This window comes from Eretmochelys imbricata, chromosome 17, assembly GCF_965152235.1.
Source record: "Eretmochelys imbricata isolate rEreImb1 chromosome 17, rEreImb1.hap1, whole genome shotgun sequence".
Classification (NCBI taxonomy): Eukaryota; Metazoa; Chordata; order Testudines; family Cheloniidae; genus Eretmochelys; species Eretmochelys imbricata.
Window position 1 is genome coordinate 12,209,557 of NC_135588.1, and position 18,831 is coordinate 12,228,387.

General features: G+C 45.1%; 1 protein-coding gene across 3 annotated transcripts; it reads left to right on the forward strand.

The window, feature by feature from the left end:
- The first annotated feature begins 5,049 nt into the window (after nt 1-5,049).
- On the forward strand, nt 5,050-17,018 carry XAF1 (XIAP associated factor 1). Of its 3 annotated transcripts, none has more exons than XM_077836761.1 (8): nt 5,050-5,066; nt 5,820-5,903; nt 8,179-8,314; nt 9,105-9,161; nt 9,752-10,010; nt 11,266-11,333; nt 12,118-12,462; nt 15,277-17,018. In XM_077836761.1, exons 2-8 carry the CDS (start codon nt 5,836-5,838, stop codon nt 15,388-15,390), a joined length of 1,047 nt encoding a protein of 348 aa, XP_077692887.1. In that variant the 5' UTR covers nt 5,050-5,066; nt 5,820-5,835; the 3' UTR covers nt 15,391-17,018. The 3 variants fall into 3 exon arrangements, with proteins under 3 accessions (XP_077692887.1, XP_077692889.1, XP_077692888.1); XM_077836763.1 differs by lacking the exon at nt 5,050-5,066 and adding an exon at nt 13,794-13,863 and having other exon boundaries at nt 5,765-5,903; XM_077836762.1 differs by lacking the exons at nt 5,050-5,066; nt 15,277-17,018 and adding an exon at nt 13,794-13,895 and having other exon boundaries at nt 5,765-5,903.
- The last annotated feature ends 1,813 nt before the right edge of the window (nt 17,019-18,831 follow it).

The following is an 18,831-nucleotide window of genomic DNA, read 5'->3' on the forward strand; positions in this document are numbered from 1 at the left end:
ATGTCTGTTTCATTTGATCTGAATACTCTTCAGAACCATGGCACAACACAGGTCCACCAGCGAATGGGACATTACAGCAAAATATCTGTCAAAGGGTAAGACAATTGCAGTGTTTGAATTAAGTAACTTGGAGAATAAGGGGTAAAGTTGGGAGGTAAGAGTTCCAGGTGGGGAAATTAGAAAATAAAGATTATTTGGTGTAATCTGACTTATTCCAAAGAAATTACTTTTCAGAGATATCTTGTCCTCCTCCTGAACCATGGATGCCAGTGGCTGCTGTTATCACTAGACAGGGCTGGCCACTGGCACAGATGACTTACAGGTAGAAGTGGGTGTATTTGGAGACAGAAATTTCTCCCACCCCCTGTCCACCTGTATAGTTCAAACACTCACCAACCACATAAGCACACCTTCTGCAAGCACAACGTCCTGGTGTCAAAGCAATCAGTTTGTCTCACGCAAAATACAACCATTTTTTAAAACAATTAAAATGTCGCAGCTTCAACACAGCATTTAGAAGTGCAAAACCTTAATGAAATTAAAGTCACTGAGACCTGCAAGAGCTCTGATACTTGAGAGGGGGCGGGGAGGGGGAATCTGACGCTTAAATGAACTACTAGGTTTTAGCAGAAAACTTCTACTACCCTGTCTTTTGACATTGAAAAAAAAAAAAAAAAAAAAACTTGTTCAGAACTTACCTCTCTGTGTGATGCTTAATTTGATCAGATGCGTAAAACATGTCTTGTATCATTACCTTATGCACTAGAAGGTTTACACACAAGCCTTAAACTGAAAGAAAGTTATTACTGGCATTCAGGGGACATCGCTGTTCGTTACCTTCTGTTTCTCCTCCCCCCACTAAGTACTTTTTGCAGCCTCTGCCAGTCCACAGTGTTCCTTTAGGAATATCTTTCGACTGGGTTCCTAATTCAGCGTCTGATATTTTTCCAAGAAGAGCTTTTGTAACTCTGAACTTACAGTTCTTTCAGTACAATCCCTGTGCCCAATAACTTTCTACATAAAAGCCTTCATTATGAACCTCTCGGTCACCGTCCCTTGCTGACCAGACTTCTGAGCCCTGGATGGTACTTCCAGTACAGTTTAGTCAAACCCCGGGGAGAGTTTCAAATACTGTACAGAGTAAACACTGGGGGTGGGGGGGGGGAGAATTTGAATTGTAATTGGCATCATTGTAGTCTGCCTGTCCTTCCATTACTTCCTGATGGCTGCCATCTCATTTACATATTTTTTCAAAAGCCTTTTCTTTGCTGTGTTACATAATTTGTGTTTCTCCAGATAAACATTAATTATTTCCGGGTCTGGGCAATAGTGGATTTTTTTGTTTTGTTTTTTGGTATAGGCAGAAAATTAACCACAGCGAAATGAACTCTGATTTAACAACAACACTTAGCCCATGTGTGGCATTCTGGAGAAGCTCTGCAAACATTAGCTAAGGATTCTTCCCAACCCCCCAGTAAGGTAGAGGAATGAACGTTATCCCATATTACAGACAGAGGTGAAGGCTCAACATTTTCAAAGTGTCCAGTGACTTTGGGTATTCAACTTGAGACCCTAGGGGCCTGATTCACCAGGGTCCTGCACCTTGTAGTCAATTATATCACTGCAAAAGGGGTGCAAAGACATTCACTTTGCACTGGTGTAAATGACCCGGGGCAAAGCAATGAAGAATCTGAACCTTAGGACCTAATTTTCATAAGTATTGATTTGCCTGGGCCTAATTGATGAGTAAAGATAAGCACACGTGAAATAGGGTGACCATCTGTCCTGAATTGGGTGGGACAGTCCCGAAACGCAGAGTTCAAGCCCTGGTCACAGACTGAATGACTCCTGCAGCTCTTGTGCTGTGGGGCTGGCTTGGCATGGCTCTCCACTCCTGGTGTTGCAACCTCTGGGGTTGCAGTGTCGTTCAGTTTTGGCTCTGCCCCCCTGCCTGGACCAAATTTGTGAGAGTGGAGTTGTGACCTGGCTCATAGGGTTGCAGGGCCACTCACTCAAATTTGGCCTCCCCTGCCTCCCCTCACCATGACAGCTGGGTTAAACCTGAGTGGTGCTGGGACCCCAGAGGTTGCAGGGCCTGGACCAGGGAGGTGAGCCCAGCCACCCCCATGGAACAGAAGCCACAGGTGCTGCCATGCGACCCTTTGAAACATTCTGGAGATCCAGTTTTGGGTCCTGACCCACAGGTTGAGAAATCCTGCTCTAGACTGCCCAGGTACAAGAGCAGAAATCCAGATTATAGCAAATCTTGTTGCTTTGCCCAGAAAATCTTCTTCCTTGAGGTTTATCTACCTGTCCAACTGTCCATCCTTAGACTAAGCCCCTGAGTGTTTTATATGTCTGGAAAGCACCTAGCAGATCATGGGCACTACAGTAAATAATAAATATGAAGTATAATCCTTTGCAGCTAATATTTTTGAGACACTATATATTAAGGTCCCATTTATAAAGGTTAACTAATATATTTTTAATAGATGGCTAATCAATTGCTATAGATTCTTACAGAATCCAGCAAATCAACAGGTATCTTATAAACATCTATATCACTCTCTGGTGTGCTTATTAATAGGTCTCTAACCTATTGCTTGTGTCTGTAACATACTTATAACACCTACTAACTCTTTATAAACCATTTATAAATGGAACCTCAGTGTAAAGTGTGACAATTTGTTTCCATTATCAGTGCTGCAGTAATCTCATGTTTCCATTCACTGATACAGGCTTTTCGGTCGTCAGGACATAGGTTGTCCACCAGATAGTCCTAACGAAAATAATTCCACCAGGATTGAAATGGGGAAGCGATGCGATGGAACAGAATTCTACTCCTACTCCCCCTCGTTTATTCCTTGTGATTCATTAGAAGGGCATCTCTAGAAATCTAGAGCCTTATAATGATTTACACTTGGTCCAAATTTCATGTGGATCAGCAGCCAAAAAGAAATATTCCAGCACAGCACACACAAGCCTTCTTCCACAACCAACCTATATCCCCGTCAGCTCACGACACAACGAAAAGAAAACTTGCAGTTTGACTGGAAACGTCAACGGATCCCAACTGTGCTGGACCAATGGGAGAGAGTGATTTCCACAATCAAGCACCAATCACTGAAAATGTCCTGTCACGACCCTGCCTTTTAAATCTAGCATGTCTGCAAGTTCATGTGCCCCCACGGATAGGGTGACCAGATGTCCCGCTTTTATAGGGACAGTCCCAATTTTTGGGTCTTTCTTATATAGGCTCCGATTACACCCCCACCCCCACCCCGTCCCGATTTTCCACACTTGCTGTCTGGTCACCCTACCTACTGATCCCAACCATCACAATATTTGTACTGGGGCAAAGGGGAGGTTTGATGCCCACAGATTAAAGATTTGCCTTTGTTCATACCAAAAAAGTTCTCCTGAAGTGGATTGAGGGTTATTAGGCAAAACAAAAAGCTAGCCCAAGGGTGATCTGGAAGGTTCTGGAAGTGTTATGCTCATGAAACTCAGGACTTGTCTCCATGGTGAGGCAGTGTGCTTAGGGAATAGTGCACTGGAGTGGGACTTGAGAAACCTGGGCTTTATTTCCAGCTCTGCCCCTGGCCTGCTGGGTGACCTTGCTGGGCCCCCCGTGTATGTAAAACAGGGATAATGATCTCCCTTTATGAAGTGGTTTGAGAGCTACTGGTAAATAGTGCTCTATGAGCACTAGGAGTTATTAGGAAATGCCACAGGTACCAACCATCTTTCCAATAGTGAGAAGCACCTTGTGTCCACATGCAAATTTTTCCCCCATTGATAGTTCTCTGGACAGACAAGGGGAGAATGAATGAAGCAAAGTGACCCCATTGGATTCAGACCTGTGGCCTGATGCAAGGTCCAAATGCTAATGGGAAACTGAAGTTGGAAACCAGGCCACAGGGCTCTGATTGGCTGAGATAACAATGGACATTGTCACATGGTCAGAGACCAATGAGCTGTGCTAACAAAGGAGGATGTGGCTTGGAGGAGATACAGACACCATGGGGGATCGGTGAGGTTGAGGGTAACCTTTCTAAGCTACCTACTAGCACCGAGCTGTAAGTAATCTTCCACGCTAGTAACAAAACAGCCTGAAGCCCACTCAGTGAGATTCATCGCGAGATTAGCCTAGAGTGTGTTAGATTATCCGCTTTTTATTTTATGATGCTCTGTCTACTTTCTCCTCCACACAAACTCACTTAAATTAGGGCTTATCTACAGCACAACTAAAACCAAGTCTCCTGTTCCTAGTCCTGTGCCCATCCATTAGGATAAAATGTTACGGATGGAGGGAAATTTGCAGCGTGTTTATAAGCAAAATGTCATACAAGGTCAGTTTAACAGCCCGCGGATGCCAGGCTCCTTTTAAGACATTTGAGAAAATGCCCTAGGCGTGAAACATTCTACCAGTTTCCCATGCAGTGAAAACTTGAAAACAGGTTTGGATTTTTTTCCTTTGGTCAGCTTGCTTCATCTGTCAGGTCTTTGTCCTGAGTCAAATTAATATTGGAAATGTTCAAATCATTTCAATTCCTGATGCACCTTCTCTTAGAGGACTGTATCCTGCACTCACATGTGTTCTGGTCTAAATAGGAGATGGGAAAGACCCATTAGATCAGGGCTGGGATCCTATAGTGCTGGCCACGCAAAGCCTGGATAGAGAAAAATAAGAGGAAGACAAGGGGGGGTGTTCTAACTCCACTGAATGCATTGGATGCAGTGAGCTGTAGCTCACGAAAGCTTATGCTCAAATAAATTTGTTAGTCTCTAAGGTGCCACAAGTCCTCCTTTTCTTTTTGCGAATACAGACTAACACGGCTGCTACTCTGAAATCTAACTCCCTCTTGTGGTCACCAGGAGGGCTGTCTGCCAAGGAATCCACTGAAGGCTATTCATGTTTTCTTTGTCCTCAGGAAAGGAATTCACAGCAACAGGCAGGAAGGGGGTGGAGGAACAGATCCCTGTGCTGTCCCCTGTGACAAGGAAGTTTGACTCTGCAGACTCGCCATCGGATCACAGGCAGCCTCAGGGCTGGAGCTGAGCAGGTGAAGAGCTCCCCCTCCCTCTAGAGCTTTCACAGCCCCAGAGAAAAGTCTGCATGCAACTCGGCAAATTACTTATTGCAGTGGTTGTCAACCAGGGGTACGCATACCCCTGAGGGTACGCGGAGATCTTCCAGTGTGTACAGCAACTCATCTAGATATTTGCCTAGTTTTACAACAGGCTACAGAAAAAGCACTAGCGAAGTCAGTACAAACTAAAATTTCATACAGACAGTGACTTGTTTATACTGCTCTATAGACTATACACTGAAATGTAAGTGCAATATGTATATTCCAATGGATTTATTTTATAATTCTATGGTCAACATGAGAAAGTCAGCAATTTTTCAGTAACAGCGTGCTGTGTCACTTTTGTATTTTTAAGTCAGATTTTGTGAGCAAGTAGTTTGTAAATGAGGTGAAACTTGGGGGTACGCAAGACAAATCAGATTCCTGAAAGGGGTACAGTAGTCTGGAAAGATTGAGAGCCACTGCCTTATTGTATTCAAAGTAATTTGGGATACAGAGGAAGGAGGTGGAAATACCACCCCAAACACATAGCACCTGGAGACTAGGTTGGAGCTGAGTCTATTCCAGGACGGGGGCTCACCCGAACTCTTGGTAAACAGCAACCACGAAACACTGCCCCTCCCTACTCACACCACGCTTCCTGTTTCACAGATTTTGTTGGTAGAGCCCTAGTTTAGGGTTGGGTTAGTATTACAGGCAGTTTCAGTTTCATTTCTCTCCCTACAGCCTGACCAAATAAATAATGAAAGACAAAGAGGGGCACAGCCCGAGAGAAACCATGGAGGAGGAGAGCAAGTTCTGCAAGAACTGGTAAGAAATCCTTTATTTCCCCAGTGTGATATTTATATTTGAGGGTTGTAGGAGCACTAGACCAGGGTACGCAGAGGTCTTCCAGGGAGTACATCAACTCTTCTAGGTATCTGCCTAGTTTTACAACAGGCTACAGAAAAAGCACTAGCAGAGTCCGTACAAACTAAAATTTCTTACAGACAATGACTTGTTTATGCTGCTCTATATTCGATATACTGAAGTGAAAGGACAATATTTATATTCCAATGGATTTATTTTATAATTCTATGGTAAAATGTGAAAGTCAGCAACTGTTCAGTAATAGTATGCTGTGCCAGTTTTTTATTACTAGGTCAGATTTTGTAAGCAAGGAGTTTTTAAGTGAGGCGAAACCTGGGGGTACGGAAGACAAATTGGACTCCTGAAAAGGGTACAGTACTCTGGAAAGGTTGAGAGCCACTGCTCTAAAACAATGAGGAGTTGGCACCCTAAAGACTAAACAGATTTATTTGAGCATAGTCTGTTAGTCTTTAAGGTGCCACCAGACTCCTTGTTGGTTTTGTGGACACAGACTAACACGGCTACCCCTCGGATACTGCTCTGAAGAGCTCCCCTTAGTCTCTCTCAGTGAGGAGGAGGTCAGGGCCAGGGCAGGCTCTTGAAGCTCGCCAGCAGCAATGAGGTGGCAAGGGTTGTTATCTGCTTTGTGTTAAACTTTGCAAAAAGGCTGCCAAGAGTTTTTAAAACTATTTTTTGTATTTTAAAAACACATGTTTCCCTTTATCATGGGCAGATCCTCCCCCATTGGTTACTGTCCACATTCTGCTTCTATATACAAACATCTAGGAACACAGGAAATGCCACAATGGGTCAGACCAGAGACTCATCTGTCTCTGGCAACAGCAAGTACCAACTGCTTCAAAAGAAGCTGAGGGAATTCCCGGATTATGGAACAACTGGCCTATAGGGAAAGTTAGTTTTCATGGAGTCTGGAATAGGGATCTGTAGCAAGGTGCCTCCAAACCCTGCCAGTGCCTCAGTTTCCCCTCATGCCCAATGGTTCTGTCACCAAAACGACTTAACTCTCTGCTAAGTCCCCAGAAGTTCCCACATCCAGGCTAATCAGTCTCTTCATCCTCCCATTAATAGCATGGGTCACTATGGTAGCCTAGGGTAGTGGTTCTCAACCAGGGGTACGCAGAGGTCTTCCAGGGGTACATCAACTCATCTAGATAGTCACCTAGTTTTACAATAGGCTACAGAAAAAGCATTTAGCGAAGTCAGTACAAACTAAAATTTCACACAGACATCGACTTTATACTGCTCTATACACTGAAATGTAAGTACAATATTTATATTCCAATGGATTTATTTTATAATTATATTGTAAAAATAAGAAAGTCAGCAATTTTTCCATAATAGTGTGCTGTGACACTCTTGTATTTTTGTGTCTGATTTCTTAAGCAAGTAGTTTTTAAGTGAGTTGAAACTTGGGGGAACGCAAGACAAATCAGACTCCTAAGAACAGCCACAGTGGGTCAGACCAAAGGTCCATCTAGCCCAGTATCCTGTCTCCTGACAGTGGCCAATGCCAGGTGCCCCAGAGGGAATGAACAGAACAGGTAATCACCAAGTGATCCACCCCCTGTCTCCCATTCCCAGTTTCTGGCAAACAGGGGCTAGGGACATCATCCCTGCCCATCCTGGCTAAGAGCCATTGATGGACCTATTCTCCATGAACTTATCTAGTTCTTTTTTTAACCCTGTTATAGTCTCCTGAAAAGGGTACAGTAATCTGAAAAGGTTGAGAGCCACTGACCTATCGGGAACCCATACCTATCTTCCCATCCTTGGAAAGCCTAAACAAATGACCATAATCGGGACCAAAAATCTAGGGAGATGTATGTTGTCCTAGGTCCATTAAAGACCAAAGTTCTCCAAACCTGAGGACAGCTGGAATCCACCTCCAAACTTTGCAGGTCCCTACATGAATATAGGGCCCAATTCTCCTCTCGCATCAACTTCACCCCTTTGTGACTCAGTCGGAGTTATTCCTGATTCACACATGTGTGAAAGGAGAATCAGACCCAGATATTTTGGGCCTAAATCCACTGACCGTGCCTGTCCCCTTTAAAGATGTTCATAGGAGAACAGTGCAACCTCAGCAACGGAGTCCAAATGTCTCAGTCAAACAGGGCACAACTATAAATATTCATCTCTAATTTTCAGGGACAAGCCAGTTGAGTTAAAGGAGGTCCAGTAACATTCCTTTCCTTCCCCCTTCCATGCCATACAGTAAACGAGATGTGTCTGCTGCCAATTTCTCTCTCCATGAGGCCCACTGCGTGCGGTTTCTCGCTATCTGTCCAGAGTGTGATGAACCTATAGCTCTAAAGGAGATGGAGGAGCATCAGCAAGACGCACATAAGCAGGTGGGAGTTGCTCTATTTCCTGAAACAAGAGCTCCCAGTTATGAGCTATGTTTCATTTTAGCCTGGCCATGCTATTGGATGACAAATAGCAACGAACGTCTATAGCTGAAGAGCAGAAAATATCCTCTCCTCCCTGCTCACAGCTCCCATCCAGCCACATGGCACTTACATGCTCAAGCTGAGGGTCTGTGGCCTAGAACACATGGACCTGACTCCACTCTGTTACACCTAGTATATGCTGGTGGGACTCCATTGATTTCAATGCATAAAACTAGCATAGCAGAACTAGCATAGGAATCAGGTCCTACTGGAGCCATCTTCAGCAAGCATAAATCATCTTAATTCCGCTGATGTCAACAGAGAGATGATATCTTACCCCAGTTGAGCATCTGTCCCTATATTGATGGGGCTATAGGCTCCTAACTTCCACTGAAATCAATGAGAGTTAGGACCCTACATAAATGTGAGGCTCTTGTCCTTAGCATTGAACTTGGGGAACTTTCAGGCTCGAATGCCTGAATAAAGTGGCCAAATCCTGCATTTGAACAGCCAGATCAGAACTGTATTTTCCACTAAATCTTGCATAACATAGCTCAGTCCCTGCTGCAAAAACTACAATCTCCACTAGCTTTTCGTCAAACGGGATGAAAATAGAAACACCACCCTAGGCAATGTGCCTGAAGCAGAGTTGGCATGAGATGCCACCAGACATCTTTGAAGTGTTCCCCCATGATCTGTTTCGTATTTTCCCCTAAGCAACCTACTAAATCTTTTCCCTCTTCACTTTCAGGTCAGATGTAAACTGTGTCACCAAAGCATGCAGAAATACCTACTGGAGAATCATGAGGTGAGTAGAGTGATGTACAATATCAGAATCCTATTCAGATGATTTCTGACAAATCACCTTGATATGCACTGAAGAGGAATGACTTCAAAATAAACATCTTGCCTGCTGAAATGTAGCAGCCCCTGAGTCAGACAGCTTAAGCATGACAGTTGTTCCTTAGTTTAATTTAACAGAACATTTTACATTTAAATAAACATGGTGAGCACTGTCCCTATCCTCCTCTTCCCACGTAGTTCTGCAGGGATTGGCTAGGAGAGTCTGTCACCTCTGCACATCTCAGGGGGCCCACTGTTTTCATGGATAGTGACACTTCTGCCCTGCAGCCCAAGCTCACATCTCTCACAATTCCAGGGAGGAGGCTCTGAAAAGCGAGAGGCCGTTCTAAGCATAGGGATGGCCTGCAAGAAGGTGCAACGCTGTGGTGGGAGAAGCAGACAGTGGGAATGGTTGGGAAGGAGATGTGGAACGAGAGGAGGATGGAGAAGTTAGCGGGGACATTTTCAGAACCGGCAGCAATTGCTGCAGCCCAACATCCTTATGCTTTCGGCTTTGATTTACGGTTTGCAATAATTTCCTCTGCCCACATGCAGTCCAATGAATGTAATGAGCGATCACTGAAATGCACATTTTGTGAGCTGGAAATGCCCTTCAATAAGCTACAGAGGCACCTGGAGGCCTGCGGTAGTCGCACTGAGCTCTGTTGGGAGTGTAACAAATACATCATGTACAAGGACTTGGACAAGCACAAAGACGTTTGTCAGAATGGCAGTAAGCTATCAAGCAATGGTGAGATGCACTATCAACCCAGCGAGGAGTCTGCTCGTCAAACTTCGATTCTCCCACCCTCAGGTATCCAAAATCCCTCATGATCTGCAACAGGGTCAGGTCTCTCCAACACCTGTTGCTTTGGAAATTCCCAGTTATCTGTAATTACTGTATTCACAATTCTCTATGAATCTTGTTAATCCAGGTTGTTTTGTATAGTGTGAAATTCCCCACAAGGGGTTATTGTCTAACCAGCCGCAGCTAAAGGGCCAAATTCTGCTCTGAATTACACCAACAATTGTAAATCCAGAGCAGCTCTGGTGATGTCAAGTGGAGTTGCTGTGCATGTATAGTGGCATAACTCAGAAACATTGGGCCTTATTTTTGTCTGCAAGAGGCCCCTGGCAATGTAAAGGGGCCTTAGTGTAAATAAGAATCACACCATTGACTTTTCAGCTAGAGTGACATCTTAGGGCTTGATCAACCATTCCTTATTTCCCCCAAAATTCCTGTTGGCTTTAAGGGCAATTTGGGTGTGCAAGAACTGGAGGACAGTGTTCTCTCTCAGGCAGGGACCCCGATCCCATTAAACCAATCCGATTAAGTTGGCATAACAATCCTACTTCTACTGCAAACTGCCGAGAGTGACTAAACAAGCAGCTTTGCAAACACTAGCTAAAGCGCAACAAACTCACCCCCTTCCTGGGGGATTGGCTTAATCCTCAAGTATTCAGAGTCCATGTTGCCAGCCTGTTACAGTGACCTTTAAAAGTAGCACATTTGAGATGGACTTTCTTCCTACTGAAGTGTCAACAGCCAGGCGCATTACTGAAGCGTTCGATAGCATCATGCTCCTCTGGGGCTGGGGACGGTTTTCTGTTGGGTAAGAGAAGAGGCCTGACCAGAGGGTGATAGGATAAGTGGGTGATCATTTGTGAACACTGTCCTTCCTCAGAATTATTGGTAGGCACCACAAAGAACAATGGGAGACAGAGAGCAAGAACGTACTCACTGGGAAATATACAATCCTTTGTGGGATAGCACTATGCAAAGATGGGCCTAAGGGGCAAAATGTGGATCCAGAGTCAGATTTCAACCACTCCAAAGTTCAGCAGGGAGGGAAGGTCAGAACTTGAGTTTATTAATAGGGGTCAATAGTGAAATCCAGGTCCATATCTGCCTCAGGCTCTGGTCCCTTGAAGTTCAGTGGTGTTTGGATCAGGTGCCTCTAGTACTAGCCAGCGTGACCCGAGTTTGAGGAGCCTGGGTACAGTATTTTACGGACTCGTGCCCGCTCTGCGTATTACCAACAGATCGCTTTCCCCTTTTTCCTCTGAAGGTCTCAGTGACAATCTTTGTCTGCAGTGCAATAAGTGCTTCCCAGATGACCAGTACCTCCAACACCTGGTAAGTGGTTTGGGAGCTAAACCAGCAAAGAGTTTGGGCCTCATTCAAGTCAGGCCTTTTCTGTCGAAAGCCACATGTTGGATTCGGTAGGACAACATGTTTTGGCTGCTCAGTTTGCACAGCCATTGCTATCCCACGTCCAGCTAGCAACAGCTACACATGCCCTCGTGACCACGAGCTTGGCCGTTAGCACCAGTCTGTGTTTGGCAGCGCTGCCTCCAGGGCTCTTAGCCTCTCACTGCTGATGCAGAATGCAAACAGCTGTGACATTACATGCCCCCTGCGTCCTTCTCACCCACTGCCTAGGAAGTGGCATATCGAGATAGACTGGTTAAAGCAGCCCTGAAGAACGTAGGCCCCAATTCTGTTGCCCTGAGGGGTCTTTCTGTTCTGAAAGGGCTGTCACTAACCTTTGAGCCAGTTTGATGGTACCTTTGCTGCAGAAGCTCCTAATGAAAGCCTCACTCCCCATTGGAGCATCTACCTGGACTCCATCCTCCTCGCTTTGTAAACCACCTGCAAACCCTGACTTCCCCACCCCAGAGGGTACTTTTAGTTGTAGTCTGCTTTGTAGAATCTCTCTCCCTCCCCAGTGTTTTTAAAGACCTCCATCTTTACTGGCGTTTAGTCTCCCATTATCTCCTTCTGATGTTTTTAATTTTCTTATATTCAATCGCTGTGCAGACTATACCTTTTCCCAACACTATCAAGGCCACCCATCATTGGTTCACCATCTGGCTATTTCCTTTGTTCTCTCATGATTCTTTTTAACTGTTCTCCACAGAATGAGTGCAGCCCGCTCTCCAAACTCGCGGAGATTCTCGCCAGCCAGTCTGTTACAAAATCCCGCCCGCTCCCACCTCCCTCTCTGGTTACATCTCCCCGCCACGAGGATGCAGCCGCGGCGTGGAAGGACGTTCGCCCAAAGAGGAAGGAAAAGGACTTTTCTGCCTCCAGGCCCTTGCTCAAGCCACTGAAGAACAAAAAGTCAGCAGGCCGCCCTGCTTTCACTGCCACGCTGGATCCTGTATTGCCTAAGGCTCTCGAAGACCCAATGACTTACGATGTGTTGGTGACCTGTTCCCAGTGCAATATCCTTCTCCCAGGTCCGACTCTAAGGAAGCACGAGGTGAGAAATGCTACGTGCCCCCTGCACGCTCTTGGGGGTGGAGGACAGCGAAGGGGTGCTGGGGACAGCCGGACTTTAGACAGCCTCAATCTAGAGACCAATGATACTTCAGCTGTCACACCTGCCTCTTCTATTATTCACTACTTATTGAGAGCTGGCAGCGTGCGCTGCCCTGAATTGGGCATGGAGTTGACAACCGACCAGATTCCATTTTTGTTTACACTCATGACAATCCAGCAGAACTTCACTACTGTTTAAGCTGAAGGACAATGTTGGCTCTCAAGAGCAAATGGGTATAAATTGGCCATGAATAAATTCAGGCTGGAAATTAGAAGAAGTTTTCTAACCATCACAGGAGTGAGGTCCCAGATCAGGCGTGCAGTAGAAAGGGCAAACCACCTAAGTAGTTTTAAGATGGAGCTTGATAAGCTTACGAACGGGGTTATATGATGGGTTTGCCTGTGGTAGCAAGGGGCTGGGCTTGATGACCCTGGAGGGCTCTTCCAGTCCTATGTTCCGCTGACTTTAATGGAGTTACTGTGGATTGACACTGCCCGACTCTGCCCTCCACAACATCTATCTTCTGCCTGATTTGGGGGAAGTTACACCAATGTAAAGCTGGTGTAACAGTGGAGAATCAGCCCTTAGTATTTAGGGCCTAGTCCTGCAGCTGTGACTCATGGGTGCAGACTGGCACAGATCCATGGAAGTCAATGGGGCTACCCCTACTTTAAATTAACTGAGAATCTGGTCTGGTAAATCACACTGGGCTTGACTCTCAGAACGCTAAGGGCCTTTCAGACTATGACCGCGCAAAGGGGCCTTAAAAGGGGTGCAAACAGTCCCCAAAGGAAAGCCCCTGGGCAGAGCCAGTGTAGAGCTAGCATAAGGTTTCTGCACAGCCCTATTCCCATTCCCTGGTGTAGGAGGGGGATCTGTAGTGTGACCAGGTGCATGGCTATTGCCTGCTTCCCAGGGTTCATAAGGGGCCATGGACAAGCTCCTGCATAGCTCCAGAATACAGAGGTGGCAAAGATGGCTTAAAACCTCCTTTACTCTCCCTCCCATCCCTCCCTCAAATGCAGAAATGGAGGGTCAGATCCTGCAAGGTACTCGGCCTCTTCTTCCCTCTTCACTTCCCAATATGCTTCCAAATACATAAATACAGCATGATGAGTGTGATTAGGGTTATTTTGTAGCAGGGACAGAGCTTGCCTCAGGTCTCAAGGCCTGGTGCAGGGACCCAGTTGTCTCCTAACCAAGTGTGGATACATAAAGGACGCAGGGCTATGTTCTTTTGTATTCATTGTCATTATTATTTATTTGTTCAGACCAAATGTCTGCGTCTGGCTTCTTTGCAAAGTCTCAGGAGGAAACCAAAATGGAATCCTGGAAAACAAGGTACTATAATATTTCTAAGAAATACAGTATAACTCAGTTAGAGCCATCTACAGTTACTAGGTGCTGGGCTAGTCGGGGCGATGGGGCATTTCCCATAGCAGGTGCCTCTGGAAACGTTAAAGATCAAAGCATCACAGGGCAGTTGGGTATTTCAATGTGGATAGTGGTATGTTTTCCTAGACCATCTCCATGTTTAGAAACTATACTCTGATCTTCAAGGCCCCATTCCCTAGTCAAGGTAACTCAGTAGGAATGCTTGAATTTGGCCCTAGCTGCATTGCAACTGCCCAAAGCTATACGTTAAGGCAGAGGCAGAGAGACTAGAACTTGGGTGCTCCCAACATCTATTCTTATATGGTTGCCACTTGAATAAGCTGCCACAGGTCAATACTGAATTTTATAGCCACTCTCCAGTTGGAGACTTTAAAAAAATATATATATCTGCATTTTCATACCAACTCAGTTACACACAGGAACTTAAAATCAGCTCCCTGCTGTCCTTTTATAAAGCATGAGGTCTTCAGCTGTCCTAGCAGACAGGATTTTAGGTACTCAAGATGCACGACAACACTGAGAACCAACCACAAGTTTCTAGTAATCACATCTTAATTAAGGGCTTGTGCACCCGCCCGTGTTATATGACTTTAATTACAGTGTTATAATAAAACCAGTACAACCCCACTAGAATGGGCACAATTATGCCAGTCTAAAGATGCTTATACTAGTAGAGTTTATTTCTGTATGCAAAGGGGCATAAGCTATAGGGCACCTTTATACCAGTATAATGGCATCCACACTAGGGGTCGTACCAGTGTAACTGTACTGATAAAACCATAATAATAATTTCCCTGACAGTTATACCAGTGCAAAAGCTGTGCACACACCTGACCTAAGTGATGTTCACTATAAGGACCTTTGGCCTAATCCTGCAGTCCTTACTCAGGACAATCTCCCATTGCTTTGTATAATATTTTCCATAGACAAAAATGCTACCTTCTACTTTTAGCCAGAACTATCATTGTTTTATATCAAGGGGAAAAAAACAAGAACAAAAATCAATGAAAGAGCATACAGTGTATGTCTCTCCTCAGACAGACTGCACCAACCTGGACACAAAATGGCTGCCTTTCTCTGTAGGCAGCATATTTACACATTGAAAGATGCCATACAACTAAAACAGAGAATGCACCAGAGTGTGACATTAAAGGGAGTTTTGGCTGACTAGGAATATGGGATTGTAACCTGAAATAATTACCCATCCATTACATAGTTTGTACTCACTTTCCTTGTACTTTGGACTGTTCTAATGGACTCAGTCAAAATGGGTCAGGGGAGGTAAGGGCATAAATTCATGGGCTTACCGATTCATTTTTTTAAAAAAAAAAAAGACATTGGGTTTTGTTTGTTTTACAGAGGAGCCTTTCTAAGGCACTCCTGGAAGAAACTGGAACCAGAGATGCCCCACCAGACCCCAGGCTTCAGTTCAGCGCTAGTAACGGCATTCTAAACACATGGCTTTATACATAGTGAATAAAAGCGTCATGCTTCCTACACTAGACTGAGAACAAAGAACCATTCTCGGAAATTTATTCTGAACCAAATAGGCTCATCGTCAAGCTCCACCAGAAAGGTCTGTACAGCTGTGCCCCGAGTGCCATCCTTTTGGGCATTAACATGTAGTCCCTCCTTAGGGACTCACTTGTTCTCTGTGCCCTGGCTGTCACAAGAGCGGAGGTTAAAGGTTGAATTCTCCTCTCAGCTATGCTGGTGCATCGTGGCTGAAGGTGCAGTAACGTGACAGAAGTACTTGGTCCACAGTGCTTACACTGAAGCCTTCAAGGTGTTGGCTTTCAACTTTGACCCTAACTTCCCATAGTGATCCATCCCACACCACTAGACAGGTTGTACTCAGGTCTGTTGGGCTCGTTCACAGCCCTTCTCTCCCAACCAAACATACACACCCCTCACCACTGAGAGCAGCTTATGCATCATAGTGACTTATTGGGGAAAATATTTCCCCTCAAGGAATTCATAAGCACTGTAGATTTGCTGAGCATCTGCCATTCCCATTGACTTCAATGAGAGCTGTGGGCCTCACTGACTCATAGCGCGTGGCCCAGCACAGCAAAGGGCTAAATACTGGTCTCATTGAACTTTATGGGAGCTTAGTCATTGACTGCAGCCCACGCGGCTTAGCCCCCAAGGTTCTGAGCACCCTCATTGGCAGATGAGAGTCTTCAGCCCCTTGTACGACTGAGCCCAAACTGCTTCCACATGAACTGATCGATGCAAATGGTGGAAAAGTTAAATCTCCAGAGCAAGTGGGGGTTGTATATTGAGGCAGATGTTGAACTCTAGTTGAGTGGGAACAAATAAAAATGTTAACTGTGAATAAATAAGGTTATTTCATTGGTACCGTGTTTTCCATGCACTGAAGCACTCCTAGCTGTGTGTGATCCTATCCACTCGTTGCTGGAAGTGGAGTGTATCAAACAAGTGACCTTGTTTGCTAAGTGCATTCTCACCCAGTTCATCTGAATCCATTTGAAAATGAATGTTGATTTACATTATCTGAAGAAGCCATGCTGCCAAGCCACTAGTACGTAACTGGATACCCTTTGCTTTGCGTCTCTTGATACCTGGACGTTTTGCTGATGAGAGCGTCAATGAACGAAATGTGACTATCGAAATGAGACCTTCAAGATAGCTCTAAGCAGGATAGGATTTTCCAATGCTGCCAGCACTAGCCTCACTCACTGCTTCAACTGAAGTCAATAGCTGACTTTTAAAGATGTCCACCGGTTTTGACAAGCCCATCCTAAATATCTGCTGAACATCTCTACGTTATGGAATATGGATAGCTACACAATTGCTTTTTTGGGAGAACAGGTGTGTAGCTGGGGTATAAGGGCTAACTCACACTCTGTAGCAGTTTCTTACGTTAATTTTACATTCAGTGTTTTACAGATGTGCATAGGATAATAAATTTAGTATCCCAAGACATAAAAGTCATTGTAATGTGCAAAAAGCCATAAGATTCTAATGTCTCTGAAGCAAAGTGTGTTTAGTGTCTGTGCAGAGCCCTACCACGATGGGGCCCTGATCCTTGACTGGGGTTTGTTCCTCAGTGCTACTCTAATAAACTTTTATTATAATAGAAAGATCTGCTAGATTAGTCTCTTCATTTTTTGTCTGCACAGCACACTGAGGCCTAGATCTGGAGTCTTTGGGTCCCAGACTTTTATTTGCAGTAAATGAATTATAATTGGGCCTGTTTCAAACACTTTGAACTAAAAACAGCTTTAATTTTTTTCCCCACAGAAATACTGCTCTAACCAGCACTAGTCATGAGAATCCCCTCCCTCCTTTGAAAGGGAGAGCTGGGGTGCTACAATACAGCATAGTAACTACAGCTCATGTTTCAGACTTTGGGGCGGGGGAAGTCACATTCCTGGGCTGATCGCGGTAATCATGTTAAACTCCACATCACCAGAAATAATAAATGTAGTTTAACATAGCAGATTGATTATTGGGGAGGGGAGGGGCCGCACGGGGGCGCAAGGAGAAGGGGGTAAAGTGAATGAACAATAATGTTTTAAATGCCACTGGAACAAAGTTTTCCACTCCCACAGGCCTCTTATTAATTCCCCAAGAGTCCAGAACTAAGTCTGCTGTCATTCTGCACACACACCCCCAACAACCCCCCTTATGTCAATGGAATTGTACAGGTTTTAACAGAGAAGCATTTAGCCCCCTGCAAACAAGGGCTGATGGGAACGAATTGAGGTTTAACTCCACTGCCTTCATGGAGTGTTGGCTCTGCTCATAGCAGGGATGAATTTGACTCATAACAGTTCAATATGGACTGAATCCACCAAAGAGATGAGACTTCAAAAAAGCCTGCTTGCTTAGCCCTGGGAAGCAGATAGAGATATAGCTGCAGGGCGCCTGGATTAGATAAAGGCAGAATCATTAAAGGCTAGTTTGGTAGCTAGGCTCCTAGTCTAGGAAGTGGGAGAGCTAGGTTCAAAACCTGCTCTACCACAGATGTCTTGTGAGAGCTCAGGCAAGTCACCTAGTCTCTCTAGGCCTCAATTTACCATCTGTAAAAGGGGCATAACAGCAGCATTTCTGTAGCCCATTGGCCTGACACCCTTCCCAGAGTCTGGAATAGGCCCTCTTCCTCACTTCATTATTCAAACACAAAACTCACCCAACAAAGCTAGTCCCTTGGCCAAAGCAGACAACAAAGGCCTCACCTTCTGTTCCGAGGCCTACCCCAGGAGCCTGTTTGCTTTCTGTAGTTTTCTTCTCAATGAGCCCCTTTCAGCCCTTATGGATCACCTGATCTCTTCCCAGCTGGGTGTGATAATGGAACAGGGCTGGCGCCCCCTGGCCTTTAGAGGAGCAGGCCACCTTGTTACAACTACCCTAACTCGCAGGGGTATTGTGAGAATAACGACATCAACGACTGTGAAGTGCTCAGATAACTACAGTAATGGAGAGCTGATAAGTATGATAACTAGATTGGCCCTGCCACCAACTGCTACATCTTCTGTATGGGCTAAATTTGATCTTCAGACACATGTGTGCAATTCCTACTGAAGTCTAAGGGCAGAATTGGATTCTCTTGCTAACGGCCCACTCTGTTTAATAGCGGCCACTTGGGTGTAGTAACATAAGGACCGTCATCAAAAAACAAGAGATGGAACTTGGGCTGTAAATCAGATCTGTATTTCAACACCCCCCCCCCCCCCACACACACACAAACTCTGGGATGCTCTTCTCTGAGCACAGGCTTTGGCTCAGGCCCATCAGAGTTAAAAGCAACGTCGTAGAACCCTGGTGCACTCATGCTTTAACTTCTCTGGCATGTATGTCACATGTAAAACAAAACACTGTGGTACAACAATTAAACTAAATGGGCTGGGGTTGAACGGAGCAGCCAGCTTGTGCTCCAAAAACTAA